The following is a 16,413-nucleotide window of genomic DNA, read 5'->3' as shown; positions in this document are numbered from 1 at the left end:
GCCGGGCTCAGGGGTTCTCAGAGGTCCGGTAGGATGAGGGGGGAGCAGTGGTGCGTGACGCCCCCTCTGTGCTGCCGGGCTCAGGGGTTCTCAGGGGTCCGGTAGGATGAGGGGGGAGCAGTGGTGCGTGACGCCCCCTCTGTGCTGCCGGGCTCAGGGGTTCTCAGGGGTCCGGTAGGATGAGGGGGGAGCAGTGGTGCGTGACGCCCCCTCTGTGCTGCCGGGCTCAGGGGTTCTCAGGGGTCCGGTAGGATGAGGGGGGAGCAGTGGTGCGTGATGCCCCCTCTGTGCTGCCGGGCTCAGGGGTTCTCAGGGGTCCGGTAGGATGAGGGGGGAGCAGTGGTGCGTGACGCCCCCTCTGTGCTGCCGGGCTCAGGGGTTCTCAGGGGTCCGGTAGGATGAGGGGGGAGCAGTGGTGCGTGATGTCCCCTCTGTGCTGCCGGGCTCAGGGGTCCGGTAGGATGAGGGGGAGCAGTGGTGCGTGACGCCCCCTCTGTGCTGCCGGGCTCAGGGTTTCTCAGGGGTCCGGTAGGATGAGGGGGGAGCAGTGGTGCGTGACGCCCCCTCTGTGCTGCCGGGCTCAGGGGTTCTCAGGGGTCCGGTAGGATGAGGGGGGAGCAGTGGTGCGTGATGCCCCCTCTGTGCTGCCGGGCTCAGGGGTTCTCAGGGGTCCGGTAGGATGAGGGGGAGCGGCGCCGGTCACTTTCTAGTGATTGTTCCTTCGTTCTCCCCCAGAATTCCAGGAGCCGTACGCCGTGGTGGTGCTGATGGAGAGAGACTTCATCGTGGTGGATCTGACCCAAAGCAAGTAAGAAACGTTCTGACCCAGTGAGCGAGAGCAGCGCCTTGTATAGCAGGGGGTCTGGTGTAGTGGGGGCTCTGGTATATTGGGGGCTCTGGTATAACGGGGGCTCTGGCTCTGGTATAGGGGGGCTCTGGTATAGTGGGGGCTCTGGTATAACGGGGGCTCTGGCTCTGGTATATTGGGGGCTCTGGTATATTGGGGGCTCTGGTATAGTGGGGGCTCTGGTATATTGGGGGCTCTGGTATATTGGGGGCTCTGGTATATTGGGGGCTCTGGCTCTGGTATATTGGGGGCTCTGGTATATTGGGGGCTCTGGTATATTGGGGGCTCTGGCTCTGGTATATTGGGGGCTCTGGTATATTGGGGGCTCTGGTATATTGGGGGCTCTGGTATATTGGGGGCTCTGGTATATTGGGGGCTCTGGTATATTGGGGGCTCTGGCTCTGGTATAGTGGGGGCTCTGGTATAGTGGGGGCTCTGGTATAGCGGGGGCTCTGGTATATTGGGGGCTCTGGTATATTGGGGGCTCTGGTATATTGGGGGCTCTGGTATATTGGGGGCCCTGGCTCTGGTATAGTGGGGGCTCTGGCTCTGGTATAGTGGGGGCTCTGGTATATTGGGGGCTCTGGCTCTGGTATATTGGGGGCTCTGGCTCTGGTATAGTGGGGGCTCTGGTATATTGGGGGCTCTGGTGTAGTGGGGGCTCTGGTATATTGGGGGCTCTGGTATAGGGGGGCTCTGGTATATTGGGGGCTCTGGCTCTGGTATATTGGGGGCTCTGGTATATTGGGGGCTCTGGTATATTGGGGGCTCTGGTATAGTGGGGGCTCTGGTATAGCGGGGGCTCTGGCTCTGGTATATTGGGGGCTCTGGCTCTGGTATAGTGGGGGCTCTGGTATATTGGGGGCTCTGGTATATTGGGGGCTCTGGTATAGGGGGGCTCTGGTATATTGGGGGCTCTGGCTCTGGTATATTGGGGGCTCTGGTATATTGGGGGCTCTGGTATATTGGGGGCTCTGGTATATTGGGGGCTCTGGTATATTGGGGGCTCTGGTATATTGGGGGCTCTGGCTCTGGTATAGTGGGGGCTCTGGTATAGTGGGGGCTCTGGTATAGCGGGGGCTCTGGTATATTGGGGGCTCTGGTATATTGGGGGCTCTGGTATATTGGGGGCTCTGGTATATTGGGGGCCCTGGCTCTGGTATAGTGGGGGCTCTGGCTCTGGTATAGTGGGGGCTCTGGTATATTGGGGGCTCTGGCTCTGGTATATTGGGGGCTCTGGCTCTGGTATAGTGGGGGCTCTGGTATATTGGGGGCTCTGGTGTAGTGGGGGCTCTGGTATATTGGGGGCTCTGGTATAGGGGGGCTCTGGTATATTGGGGGCTCTGGCTCTGGTATATTGGGGGCTCTGGTATATTGGGGGCTCTGGTATATTGGGGGCTCTGGTATATTGGGGGCTCTGGTATAGTGGGGGCTCTGGTATAGCGGGGGCTCTGGCTCTGGTATATTGGGGGCTCTGGCTCTGGTATAGTGGGGGCTCTGGTATATTGGGGGCTCTGGTATATTGGGGGCTCTGGTATAGGGGGGCTCTGGTATATTGGGGGCTCTGGCTCTGGTATATTGGGGGCTCTGGTATATTGGGGGCTCTGGTATAGTGGGGGCTCTGGTATATTGGGGGCTCTGGTATATGGGGGGCTCTGGTATATTGGGGGCTCTGGCTCTGGTATATTGGGGGCTCTGGTATAGTGGGGGCTCTGGTATATTGGGGGCTCTGGCTCTGGTATATTGGGGGCTCTGGTATAGCGGGGGCTCTGGTATAGCGGGGGCTCTGCTATAGGGGGGCTCTGCTATAGGGGGGCTCTGGTATATTGGGGGCTCTGGTATATTGGGGGCTCTGGTATAGCGGGGGCTCTGCTATAGGGGGGCTCTGGTACAGTGGGGGCTCTGGTATATTGGGGGCTCTGGCTCTGGTATAGCGGGGGCTCTGGTATAGCGGGGGCTCTGGTATAGTGGGGGCTCTGGTATAGTGGGGGCTCTGGTATATTGGGGGCTCTGGTATATTGGGGACTCTGGTATAGTGGGGGCTCTGGTATAGCGGGGTCTCTGGTATATTGGGGGCTCTGGTATAGTGTGGGCTCTGGTATAACGGGGGCTCTGTTATAGTGGGGGCTCTGGTATAGGGGGTCTCTGGTATATTGGGGGATCTGGTATAGTGGGGGCTCTGGTATAGGGGGTCTCTGGTATATTGGGGGCTCTGGCTCTGGTATAGTGGGGGCTCTGGTATAGTGGGGGCTCTGGTATAGCGGGGGCTCTGGCTCTGGTATATTGGGGGCTCTGGTATAGCGGGGGCTCTGCTATAGGGGGGCTCTGGTATAGTGGGGTCTCTGGTATATTGGGGGCTCTGGTATATTGGGGGCTCTGGTATAGCAGGGGCTCTGGTATAGCGGGGGCTCTGCTATAGGGGGGCTCTGGTACAGTGGGGGCTCTGGTATAGTGGGGTCTCTGGTATATTGGGGGCTCTGGCTCTGGTATAGCGGGGGCTCTGGTATATTGGGGGCTCTGGTATAGTGGGGGCTCTGGTATAGCGGGGGCTCTGGCTCTGGTATATTGGGGGCTCTGGTATAGCGGGGGCTCTGCTATAGGGGGGCTCTGGTATAGTGGGGTCTCTGGTATATTGGGGGCTCTGGTATATTGGGGGCTCTGGCTCTGGTATAGCGGGGGCTCTGGTATAGCGGGGGCTCTGGTATAGTGGGGGCTCTGGTATAGTGGGGGCTCTGGTATATTGGGGGCTCTGGTATAGTGGGGACTCTGGTATAGTGGGGGCTCTGGTATAGCGGGGTCTCTGGTATAGCGGGGTCTCTGGTATAGTGGGGTCTCTGGTATATTGGGGGCTCTGGTATATTGGGGGCTCTGGCTCTGGTATAGCGGGGGCTCTGGTATAGCGGGGGCTCTGGTATAGTGGGGGCTCTGGTATAGTGGGGGCTCTGGTATATTGGGGGCTCTGGTATATTGGGGACTCTGGTATAGTGGGGGCTCTGGTATAGCGGGGTCTCTGGTATATTGGGGGCTCTGGTATAGTGTGGGCTCTGGTATAACGGGGGCTCTGTTATAGTGGGGGCTCTGGTATAGGGGGTCTCTGGTATATTGGGGGATCTGGTATAGTGGGGGCTCTGGTATAGGGGGTCTCTGGTATATTGGGGGCTCTGGCTCTGGTATAGTGGGGGCTCTGGTATAGTGGGGGCTCTGGTATAGCGGGGGCTCTGGCTCTGGTATATTGGGGGCTCTGGTATAGCGGGGGCTCTGCTATAGGGGGGCTCTGGTATAGTGGGGTCTCTGGTATATTGGGGGCTCTGGTATATTGGGGGCTCTGGTATAGCAGGGGCTCTGGTATAGCGGGGGCTCTGCTATAGGGGGGCTCTGGTACAGTGGGGGCTCTGGTATAGTGGGGTCTCTGGTATATTGGGGGCTCTGGCTCTGGTATAGCGGGGGCTCTGGTATATTGGGGGCTCTGGTATAGTGGGGGCTCTGGTATAGCGGGGGCTCTGGCTCTGGTATATTGGGGGCTCTGGTATAGCGGGGGCTCTGCTATAGGGGGGCTCTGGTATAGTGGGGTCTCTGGTATATTGGGGGCTCTGGTATATTGGGGGCTCTGGTATAGCAGGGGCTCTGGTATAGCGGGGGCTCTGCTATAGGGGGGCTCTGGTACAGTGGGGGCTCTGGTATAGTGGGGTCTCTGGTATATTGGGGGCTCTGGCTCTGGTATAGCGGGGGCTCTGGTATAGCGGGGGCTCTGGTATATTGGGGGCTCTGGTATATTGGGGGATCTGGTATAGTGGGGGCTCTGGTATAGTGGGGGCTCTGGTATAACGGGGGCTCTGTTATAGTGGGGGCTCTGGTATAGGGGGTCTCTGGTATATTGGGGGCTCTGGCTCTGGTATAGAGGGGCTCTGGTATAGTGGGGGCTCTGGTATAGTGGGGGCTCTGGTATAGTGGGGGCTCTGGTTTAGTGGGGGCTCTGGTATAGTGGGGGCTCTGGCTCTGCTATAGGGGGGCTCTGGTACAGTGGGGGCTCTGGTATATTGGGGGCTCTGGTATAGTGGGGGCTCTGGTATAGTGGGGTCTCTGGTATATTGGGGGCTCTGGTATAGTGGGGGCTCTGGTATAGTGGGGGCTCTGGCTCTGGTATAGGGGGGCTCTGGTATAGTGGGGGCTCTGGTATAGCGGGGTCTCTGGTATATTGGGGGCTCTGGTATATTGGGGGCTCTGGTGTATTGGGGGCTCTGGTATATTGGGGGCTCTGGTATATTGGGGGCTCTGGCTATGATGAGACATATACAGGATACACTGTAGTAATATCCGGACCCCTCTGTCCTGTCCGGCAGCTTTCCGATCTTCGAGAATCCCTACTCCATGGACATCCACGAGTCCCCGGTCACCTGCACCGAGTATTTTGCAGATTGTCCTCACGAGTTTATTCTGGTTCTCTACGCTCTGGGAGCAAAGCACAAAAAATCAGGATACAGCAACAAGGTAAGGAGCGGCTGTATGTGCTCAGGAGGCGGGGCTGTGCCGTGTGCTCCGGAGGAGCGGCTGTATGTGCTCAGGAGGAGGGGCTGTGTAGTGTGCTCCGGAGGAGCGGCTGTATGTGCTCAGGAGGAGGGGCTGTGTAGTGTGCTCCGGAGGAGCGGCTGTATGTGCTCAGGAGGAGGGGCTGTGTAGTGTGCTCAGGAGGCGGGGCTGTGTCGTGTGCTCAGGAGGCGGGGCTGTGTCGTGTGCTCAGGAGGAGGGGCTGTGTAGTGTGCTCAGGAGGAGGGGCTGTGTAGTGTGCTCAGGAGGCGGGGCTGTGTAGTGTGCTCAGGAGGCGGGGCTGTGTAGTGTGCTCAGGAGGAGGGGCTGTGTAGTGTGCTCAGGAGGAGGGGCTGTGTAGTGTGCTCAGGAGGCGGGGCTGTGTCGTGTGCTCAGGAGGCGGGGCTGTGTCGTGTGCTCAGGAGGCGGGGCTGTGTAGTGTGCTCAGGAGGAGGGGCTGTGTAGTGTGCTCAGGAGGAGGGGCTGTGTAGTGTGCTCAGGAGGAGGGGCTGTGTAGTGTGCTCAGGAGGCGCGGCTATGTAGTGTGCTCAGGAGGAGGGGCTGTGTAGTGTGCTCAGGAGGAGGGGCTGTGTAGTGTGCTCTGGAGGCGGGGCTGTGTCGTGTGCTCAGGAGGCGGGACTGTGTCGTGTGCTCAGGAGGCGGGGCTGTGTCGTGTGCTCAGGAGGCGGGGCTTTGTCGTGTGCTCAGGAGGCGGGGCTGTGCAGTGTGCTCATGAGGCGGGGCTGTGCAGTGTGCTCATGAGGCGGGGCTGTATAGTGTGCTCAGGAGGCGGGGCTGTATAGTGTGCTCAGGAGGCGGGGCTGTATAGTGTGCTCAGGAGGCGGGGCTGTATAGTGTGCTCAGGAGGCGGGGCTGTATAGTGTGCTCAGGAGGCGGGGCTGTGTCGTGTGCTCAGGAGGAGGGGCTGTGTCGTGTGCTCATGAGGCGGGGCTGTGTCGTGTGCTCATGAGGCGGGGCTGTGTCGTGTGCTCATGAGGCGGGGCTGTGTAGTGTGCTCAGGAGGCGGGGCTGTGTAGTGTGCTCAGGAGGCGGGGCTGTATAGTGTGCTCTGGAGGCGGGGCTGTGTAGTGTGCTCTGGAGGCGGGGCTGTGTAGTGTGCTCTGGAGGCGGGGCTGTGTAGTGTGCTCTGGAGGCGGGGCTGTGTAGTGTGCTCTGGAGGCGGGGCTGTGTAGTGTGCTCTGGAGGCGGGGCTGTGTAGTGTGCTCTGGAGGCGGGGCTGTGTAGTGTGCTCTGGAGGCGGGGCTGTGTAGTGTGCTCTGGAGGCGGGGCTGTGTAGTGTGCTCTGGAGGCGGGGCTGTGTAGTGTGCTCTGGAGGCGGGGCTGTGTAGTGTGCTCTGGAGGCGGGGCTGTGTAGTGTGCTCTGGAGGCGGGGCTGTGTAGTGTGCTCTGGAGGCGGGGCTGTGTAGTGTGCTCTGGAGGCGGGCCTGTGTAGTGTGCTCTGGAGGCGGGCCTGTGTAGTGTGCTCTGGAGGCGGGGCTGTGTAGTGTGCTCTGGAGGCGGGGCTGTGTAGTGTGCTCTGGAGGCGGGGCTGTGTAGTGTGCTCTGGAGGCGGGGCTGTGTGATTAGGGGTGGGCTGTCTGCGCAGGAGGCGGGGCTGTGTGATCAGGGGGTGGAGCTGTGTGCGCAGGAGGCGGGGCTGTGTGATCAGGGGCGGGGCTGTGTGCTCAGAAGGCGGGGCTGTGTGCGCAGGAGGCGGGGCTGTGCTGTGTGGTGATTTTACATGTCTTGTGTTCTGTGCAGGAATGGCCCATCACTGGCGGCGTCTGGAACCTGGGGACCACGGCGTACCCCGAGATCATCGTCACTGGGTGAGGCTGGCATAGCGGGGGTAGTGGCAGCAGATAGAACCTCCTGCCTGCTGCTCCTTCCTGCTGCAGGTGTTTATTAGTGCTGTGGTTTTGTTACAATGTATCCAGTCTGGAAATCGGCTGCAAAAACCTCACCTGTGCTGATGTTTGTTACAATGTATCAGTACAGGTTATCTCACACAGCGTCTAGACTGGATACAATTGTAACAAACCCTCAGCTGTCAGAATATTCCGGACCCTGCAGATCTGCACAGTACATGACCCTGGACCTGAGCGCTGACCTCTCTCCTCCTTTCTGTTCACAGGCACGCCGATGGTTCTGTCAAGTTCTGGGACGCCTCTGCCAGTAAGTGACCGTCATACTTACCGTGCAGCCCCCGAGCCACAATCCCCTCATACAGCAGCCAACATTTTATTACTTTACAATTTTCAATATCATCACTTGCTGACGGTGGATATAAACATTCAGTGACAGCAATCAGTGATCTAAACTACAGAAAGGATCTTAGAAATTATCATTATTCATTCTGAAACCATCAGTAGGTGCAATCACACGCCACTACCTCACACTGCTGTGCTCTGTGCTCTCTGCAGCCAGTGTTATGTATTGTCCCTGGAGAGATGTGTAATCAGACCTCACACTGCTGTGCTCTGTGCTCTCTGCAGCCAGTGTTATGTATTGTCCCTGGAGAGATGTGTAATCAGACCTCACACTGCTGTGCTCTGTGCTCTCTGCAGCCAGTGTTATGTATTGTCCCTGGAGAGATGTGTAATCATACCTCACACTGCTGTGCTCTGTGCTCTCTACAGCCAGTGTTATGCATTGTCCCTGGAGAGATGTGTAATCAGACCTCACACTGCTGTGCTCTGTGCTCTCTGCAGCCAGTGTTATGTATTGTCCCTGGAGAGATGTGTAATCATACCTCACACTGCTGTGCTCTGTGCTCTCTACAGCCAGTGTTATGCATTGTCCCTGGAGAGATGTGTAATCAGACCTCACACTGCTGTGCTCTGTGCTCTCTGCAGCCAGTGTTATGTATTGTCCCTGGAGAGATGTGTAATCAGACCTCACACTGCTGTGCTCTGTGCTCTCTGCAGCCAGTGTTATGTATTGTCCCTGGAGAGATGTGTAATCAGACCTCACACTGCTGTGCTCTGTGCTCTCTGCAGCCAGTGTTATGTATTGTCCCTGGAGAGATGTGTAATCAGACCTCACACTGCTGTGCTCTGTGCTCTCTACAGCCAGTGTTATGCATTGTCCCTGGAGAGATGTGTAATCAGACCTCACACTGCTGTGCTCTGTGCTCTCTGCAGCCAGTGTTATGTATTGTCCCTGGAGAGATGTGTAATCATACCTCACACTGCTGTGCTCTGTGCTCTCTACAGCCAGTGTTATGCATTGTCCCTGGAGAGATGTGTAATCAGACCTCACACTGCTGTGCTCTGTGCTCTCTGCAGCCAGTGTTATGTATTGTCCCTGGAGAGATGTGTAATCAGACCTCACACTGCTGTGCTCTGTGCTCTCTGCAGCCAGTGTTATGTATTGTCCCTGGAGAGATGTGTAATCAGACCTCACACTGCTGTGCTCTGTGCTCTCTGCAGCCAGTGTTATGTATTGTCCCTGGAGAGATGTGTAATCAGACCTCACACTGCTGTGCTCTCTGCTCTCTGCAGCCAGTGTTATGTATTGTCCCTGGAGAGATGTGTAATCAGACCTCACACTGCTGTGCTCTGTGCTCTCTGCAGCCAGTGTTATGTACTGTCCCTGGAGAGATGTGTAATCAGACCTCACACTGCTGTGCTCTGTGCTCTCTGCAGCCAGTGTTATGTATTATCCCTGGAGATATGTGTAATCAGACCTCACACTGCTGTGCTCTGTGCTCTCTGCAGCCAGTGTTATGTATTGTCCCTGGAGAGATGTGTAATCAGACCTCACACTGCTGTGCTCTGTGCTCTCTGCAGCCAGTGTTATGTACTGTCCCTAGAGAGATGTGTAATCAGTCCTCACACTGCTGTGCTCTGTGCTCTCTGCAGCCAGTGTTATGTATTGTCCCTGGAGAGATGTGTAATCAGACCTCACACTGCTGTGCTCTGTGCTCTCTGCAGCCAGTGTTCTGTATTGTCCCTGGAGAGATGTGTAATCAGACCTCACACTGCTGTGCTCTGTACTCTCTGCAGCCAGTGTTATGTAGTGTCCCTGGAGAGATGTGTAATCAGACCTCACACTGCTGTGCTCTGTGCTCTCTGTAGCCAGTGTTATGTATTGTCCCTGGAGAGATGTGTAATCAGACCTCACACTGCTGTGCTCTGTGCTCTCTGTAGCCAGTGTTATGTATTGTCCTGGAGAGATGTATAATCAGACCTCACACTGCTGTGCTCTGTGCTCTCTGCAGCCAGTGTTATGTATTGTCCCTGGAGATATGTGTAATCAGACCTCACACTGCTGTGCTCTGTGCTCTCTGCAGCCAGTGTTATGTATTGTCCCTGGAGAGATGTGTAATCAGACCTCACACTGCTGTGCTCTGTGCTCTCTGTAGCCAGTGTTATGTATTGTCCTGGAGAGATGTATAATCAGACCTCACACTGCTGTGCTCTGTGCTCTCTGCAGCCAGTGTTATGTATTGTCCCTGGAGATATGTGTAATCAGACCTCACACTGCTATGCTCTGTGCTCTCTGCAGCCAATGTTATGTACTGTCCCTGGAGAGATGTGTAATCAGACCTCACACTGCTGTGCTCTGTGCTCTCTGCAGCCAGTGTTATGTATTGTCCCCGGAGAGATGTGTAATCAGACCTCACACTGCTGTGCTCTGTGCAGCCAGTGTTATGTATTGTCCCTGGAGAGATGTGTAATCAGACCTCACACTGCTGTGCTCTGTGCTCTCTGCAGCCAGTGCTGTGTATTGTCCCAGAGAGATGTGTAATCAGACCTCACACTGCTGTGCTCTGTGCTCGCTGCAGCCAGTGTTATGTACTGTCCCTGGAGAGATGTGTAATCAGACCTCACACTGCTGTGCTCTGTGCTCTCTGCAGCCAGTGTTATGTATTGTCCCCGGAGAGATGTGTAATCAGACCTCACACTGCTGTGCTCTGTGCTCTCTGCAGCCAGTGTTATGTATTGTCCCTGGAGAGATGTGTAATCAGACCTCACACTGCTGTGCTCTGTGCTCTCTGCAGCCAGTGTTATGTATTGTCCCAGGAGAGATGTGTAATCAGACCTCACACTGCTGTGCTCTGTACTCTCTGCAGCCAGTGTTATGTATTGTCCCTGGAGAGATGTGTAATCAGACCTCACACTGCTGTGCTCTGTGCTCTCTGCAGCTAGTGTTATGTACTGTCCCTGGAGAGATGTGTAATCAGACCTCACACTGCTGTGCTCTGTGCTCTCTGCAGCCAGTGTTATGTATTGTCCCTGGAGAGATGTGTAATCAGACCTCACACTGCTGTGCTCTGTGCTCTCTGTAGCCAGTGTTATGTACTGTTCCTGGAGAGATGTGTAATCAGACCTCACACTGCTGTGCTCTGTGCTCTCTGCAGCCAGTGTTATGTAGTGTACCTGGGGAGATGTGTAATCAGACCTCACACTGCTGTGCTCTGTGCTCTCTGCAGCCAGTGTTATATATTGTCCCTGGAGAGATGTGTAATCAGACCTCACACTGCTGTGCTCTGTGCTCTCTGCAGCCAGTGCTATGTATTGTACCTGGAGAGATGTGTAATCAGACCTCACACTGCTGTGCTCTGTGCTCTCTGCAGCCAGTGTTATGTATTGTCCCTGGAGAGATGTGTAATCATACCTCACACTGCTGTGCTCTGTGCTCTCTGCAGCTAGTGTTATGTATTATGCCTGGAGAGATGTGTAATCAGACCTCACACTGCTGTACTCTGTGCTCTCTGCAGCCAGTGTTATGTATTATGCCTGGAGAGATGTGTAATCAGACCTCACACTGCTGTGCTCTGTGCAACCAGTGTTATGTATTGTCCCTGGAGAGATGTGTAGTCAGACCTCACACTGCTGTGCTCTGTGCTCTCTGCAGCCAGTGTTATGTATTGTCCCTGGAGAGATGTGTAATCAGACCTCACACTGCTGTGCTCTGTGCTCTCTGCAGCCAGTGTTATGTATTGTCCCTGGAGAGATGTGTAATCAGACCTCACACTGCTGTGCTCTGTGCTCTCTGTAGCCAGTGTTATGTATTGTCCTGGAGAGATGTATAATCAGACCTCACACTGCTGTGCTCTGTGCTCTCTGCAGCCAGTGTTATGTATTGTCCCTGGAGATATGTGTAATCAGACCTCACACTGCTATGCTCTGTGCTCTCTGCAGCCAATGTTATGTACTGTCCCTGGAGAGATGTGTAATCAGACCTCACACTGCTGTGCTCTGTGCTCTCTGCAGCCAGTGTTATGTATTGTCCCCGGAGAGATGTGTAATCAGACCTCACACTGCTGTGCTCTGTGCAGCCAGTGTTATGTATTGTCCCTGGAGAGATGTGTAATCAGACCTCACACTGCTGTGCTCTGTGCTCTCTGCAGCCAGTGCTGTGTATTGTCCCAGAGAGATGTGTAATCAGACCTCACACTGCTGTGCTCTGTGCTCGCTGCAGCCAGTGTTATGTACTGTCCCTGGAGAGATGTGTAATCAGACCTCACACTGCTGTGCTCTGTGCTCTCTGCAGCCAGTGTTATGTATTGTCCCCGGAGAGATGTGTAATCAGACCTCACACTGCTGTGCTCTGTGCTCTCTGCAGCCAGTGTTATGTATTGTCCCTGGAGAGATGTGTAATCAGACCTCACACTGCTGTGCTTTGTGCTCTCTGCAGCCAGTGTTATGTATTGTCCCAGGAGAGATGTGTAATCAGACCTCACACTGCTGTGCTCTGTACTCTCTGCAGCCAGTGTTATGTATTGTCCCTGGAGAGATGTGTAATCAGACCTCACACTGCTGTGCTCTGTGCTCTCTGCAGCTAGTGTTATGTACTGTCCCTGGAGAGATGTGTAATCAGACCTCACACTGCTGTGCTCTGTGCTCTCTGCAGCCAGTGTTATGTATTGTCCCTGGAGAGATGTGTAATCAGACCTCACACTGCTGTGCTCTGTGCTCTCTGTAGCCAGTGTTATGTACTGTTCCTGGAGAGATGTGTAATCAGACCTCACACTGCTGTGCTCTGTGCTCTCTGCAGCCAGTGTTATGTAGTGTACCTGGGGAGATGTGTAATCAGACCTCACACTGCTGTGCTCTGTGCTCTCTGCAGCCAGTGTTATATATTGTCCCTGGAGAGATGTGTAATCAGACCTCACACTGCTGTGCTCTGTGCTCTCTGCAGCCAGTGCTATGTATTGTACCTGGAGAGATGTGTAATCAGACCTCACACTGCTGTGCTCTGTGCTCTCTGCAGCCAGTGTTATGTATTGTCCCTGGAGAGATGTGTAATCATACCTCACACTGCTGTGCTCTGTGCTCTCTGCAGCTAGTGTTATGTATTATGCCTGGAGAGATGTGTAATCAGACCTCACACTGCTGTACTCTGTGCTCTCTGCAGCCAGTGTTATGTATTATGCCTGGAGAGATGTGTAATCAGACCTCACACTGCTGTGCTCTGTGCAACCAGTGTTATGTATTGTCCCTGGAGAGATGTGTAGTCAGACCTCACACTGCTGTGCTCTGTGCTCTCTGCAGCCAGTGTTATGTATTGTCCCTGGAGAGATGTGTAATCATACCTCACACTGCTGTGCTCTGTGCTCTCTGCAGCTAGTGTTATGTATTATGCCTGGAGAGATGTGTAATCAGACCTCACACTGCTGTACTCTGTGCTCTCTGCAGCCAGTGTTATGTATTATGCCTGGAGAGATGTGTAATCAGACCTCACACTGCTGTGCTCTGTGCAACCAGTGTTATGTATTGTCCCTGGAGAGATGTGTAATCAGACCTCACACTGCTGTGCTCTCTGCAGCCAGTGTTATGTATTGTCCCGGGAGAGATTTATCAGAACCAGTGCAGTGTCCTGTGTAGTGTGCAGGGGGCCCCAGATTCATGGATTGTGGCGCCCCCTGCACTGCTCCAGCAGAATGCATCATTGTTGTTGTGGTGCCCGGTCAGTAATAAATGTGGCGCACGGTCAGTAATAAATGTGGCGCACGGTCAGTAATAAATGTGGCGCACGGTCAGTAATAAATGTGGTGCATGGTCAGTAATAAATGTGGTGCACGGTCAGTAATAAATGTGGCGCACGGTCAGTAATAAATGTGGCGCACGGTCAGTAATAAATGTGGTGCACGGTCAGTAATAAATGTGGCGCACGGTCAGTAATAAATGTGTCATACTCGGGCTCAGCAGTAACAGCCGCTTTAGCTGCACATATTTCCTGTCTTGTCGGACACAGAGCAACCGCGACACAAAACTGGCGCAGACACTGTAATGTGTGGCCATAGCCTGGTGGGCTGCTAGCATTGGGCCCCCTGTGTTGCGCCGCTAGCATTGGGCCCCCTGTGTTGCGAAGCTAGCATTGGGCCCCCTGTGTTGCGCCGCTAGCATTGGGCCCCCTGTGTTGCGCTGCTAGCATTGGGCCCCCTGTGTTGCGAAGCTAGCATTGGGCCCCCTGTGTTGCGCCGCTAGCATTGGGCCCCCTGTGTTGCACCGCTAGCATTGGGCCCCCTGTGTTGCGCCGCTAGCATTTGGCCCCCTGTGTTGCGCCGCTAGCATTCGGGCCCCTGTTTTGCGAAGCTAGCATTGGGCCCCCTGTGTTGCGCCGCTAGCATTGGGCCCCCTGTGTTGCGCCGCTAGCATTGGGCCCCCTGTGTTGTGCCGCCTGCATTGGGGCCCCCTGTGTTGTGCCGCCTGTATTGGGCCCCCTGTGTTGTGCCGGCTGCTTTGGGCCCCCTGTGTTGTGCCGCCTGCATTGAGGCCCCCTGTGTTGTGCCGCCTGCATTGGGCCCCCTGTGTTGTGCCGCCTGCATTGAGGCCCCCTGTGTAGTGCCGCCTGCTTTGGGCCCCCTGTGTTGTGCTGCTAGCATCGGGTCCCCTTTGTTGCGCCGCTAGCATTGGCCCCCTGTGTTGCGCCGCTAGCATTGGCCCCCTGTGTTGCGCCGCTAGCATTGGGCCCCCTGTGTTGTGCCGCTAGCATTGGGCCCCCTGTGTTGCGCCGCCTGCATTGGGCCCCCTGTGTTGTGCCGCCTGCATTGAGGCCCCCTGTGTTGTGCCGCCTGCATTGAGGCCCCCTGTGTTGTGCCGCTAGCATTGGGCCCCCTGTGTTGTGCCGCCTGCATTGGGCCCCCTGTGTTGTGCCGCCTGCATTGAGGCCCCCTGTGTTGTGCCGCCTGCATTGGGCCCCCTGTGTTGTGCCGCCTGCATTGAGGCCCCCTGTGTTGTGCCGCCTGCATTGAGGCCCCCTGTGTTGTGCCGCCTGCATTGGGCCCCCTGTGTTGTGCCGCCTGCATTGAGGCCCCCTGTGTTGTGCCGCCTGCATTGGGCCCCCTGTGTTGTGCCGCCTGCATTGAGGCCCCCTGTGTTGTGCCGCCTGCATTGAGGCCCCCTGTGTTTTGCCGCTAGCATTGGGCCCCCTGTGTTGCGCCGCCTGCATTGGGCCCCCTGTGTTGTGCCGCCTGCATTGAGGCCCCCTGTGTTGTGCCGCCTGCATTGGGCCCCCTGTGTTGTGCCGCCTGCATTGAGGCCCCCTGTGTTGTGCCGCCTGCATTGAGGCCCCCTGTGTTGTGCCGCCTGCATTGAGGCCCCCTGTGTTGTGCCGCCTGCATTGAGGCCCCCTGTGTTGTGCCGCCTGCTTTGGGCCCCCTGTGTTGTGCTGCTAGCATCGGGTCCCCTTTGTTGCGCCGCTCTTCTCTGCTGCAGAGTATCGCACTCTGTCTACTCTGCAGATTCTTCTTCCCTCACATTTTCTCCGTTTGTTCTGATGAAATTTTACTTTATCTTTTGTAAAAATAAAATGTCTGAAGGGAAGACCCCGGCGCTGAGCTTTCCACGTGAGCGGCCACGCATCTCCCTCGGTTAGGCTGCGGCTTGTGCCTGGAGATGTTGACTTCACTTCATTTGTCTTCAGCCGGAGCAGCAATCACAATGAGCTCAGCGCCGATCCTCAGCTCCAAAAATAACCCGGAGAGGTGACAAATGTCCCCGACCTCAGCCCGACTCCCACAGCCCGCTCCGCGCTCCATTTACTCCATTGTTTGGGGGGAATTAAATCTTCTCGGATCACAGGATGTTCTGCTTGTCGTACGGGCAGAGCGGAGAACTGATCCAGGAGCAGCATAAGACGCAGAGAGCGCCCCCCGCAGGATGCTCCCCCACATCTCCTTCCTCTGACCACACACACGGGTCACCTGACCCACACATCTTTCTGTACCCTACTTGTACAAGGGGGGAATAAGTACCATATTTTTTGGACTATAAGATGCACCCCAGGTTTGGTCGATTCACATACACACATAACTACTACATCCCTTCACTCACACACACACTGCTCCACTACATCCCTTCACTCACACACAAACAGCTCTACTACATCCCTTCACTCACACACAGACATCTCTACTACCTCCCTTCACTCACACACACACTGCTCTACTACATCCCTTCACTCACACACACACAGCTCTACTACATCCCTTCACTCACACACACAACTCTACTACATCCCTTCACTCAAACACACACAGCGCTGCTACATCTTTTCACTGGAACACATAGCACTTCTACATCCATTGACCCGCACACATACTGATCTTCTCCAGATTTTTCTGGTTTCGGGGCTGTCATTGGGCAACATTAAGTCTTAGTGCATCCATAGATATTGGATTGGGTTTGGTCTGGAAGCCACCACCCATCTTCATGCTGGAAGACCCAGCCACCGCCCATCTTCATGCTGGAAGACCCAGCCACCACCCATCTTCATGCTGGAATACACAGCCACCACCAATCTTCATGCTGGAAGACCCGGCCACCACCCATCTCCATGCTGGAAGACCCGGCCACCACCCATCTCCATGCTGGAAGACCCAGCCACCACCCATCTTCATGCTGGAAGACCCAGCCACCACCCATCTTCATACCGGAAGACCCAGCCACCACCCATCTTCATTCTGGAGGACCCAGCCACGACCTTTATTTATGCTGGAAGACCCAGCCACCACCCATCTTCATACCGGAAGACCCAGCCACCACCCATCTTCATACCGGAAGACCCAGCCACCACCCATCTTCATACCG

At 55.6% G+C, this 16,413-nt stretch overlaps 1 protein-coding gene across 1 annotated transcript in view; it reads left to right on the top strand.

Moving 5' to 3' along the window:
* LOC140108517 (syntaxin-binding protein 5-like) overlaps window positions 1-16,413 on the top strand; it is a 172,691-nt gene that overhangs the window by 61,537 nt on the left and 94,741 nt on the right. Inside the window, exons 10-13 of the mRNA XM_072131784.1 lie at window positions 736-808; window positions 5,188-5,335; window positions 7,133-7,200; window positions 7,506-7,546. Coding sequence (XP_071987885.1) covers window positions 736-808; window positions 5,188-5,335; window positions 7,133-7,200; window positions 7,506-7,546 — 330 coding nt within the window. The remainder of the gene's footprint in view (window positions 1-735; window positions 809-5,187; window positions 5,336-7,132; window positions 7,201-7,505; window positions 7,547-16,413) is intronic.

The sequence above is a fragment of the Engystomops pustulosus genome, unplaced genomic scaffold, assembly GCF_040894005.1.
Source record: "Engystomops pustulosus unplaced genomic scaffold, aEngPut4.maternal MAT_SCAFFOLD_142, whole genome shotgun sequence".
Classification (NCBI taxonomy): domain Eukaryota; kingdom Metazoa; phylum Chordata; class Amphibia; order Anura; family Leptodactylidae; genus Engystomops; species Engystomops pustulosus.
Note: the sequence above shows the minus strand (reverse complement) of the source record. Positions and strands in the feature narration are given on the sequence as shown.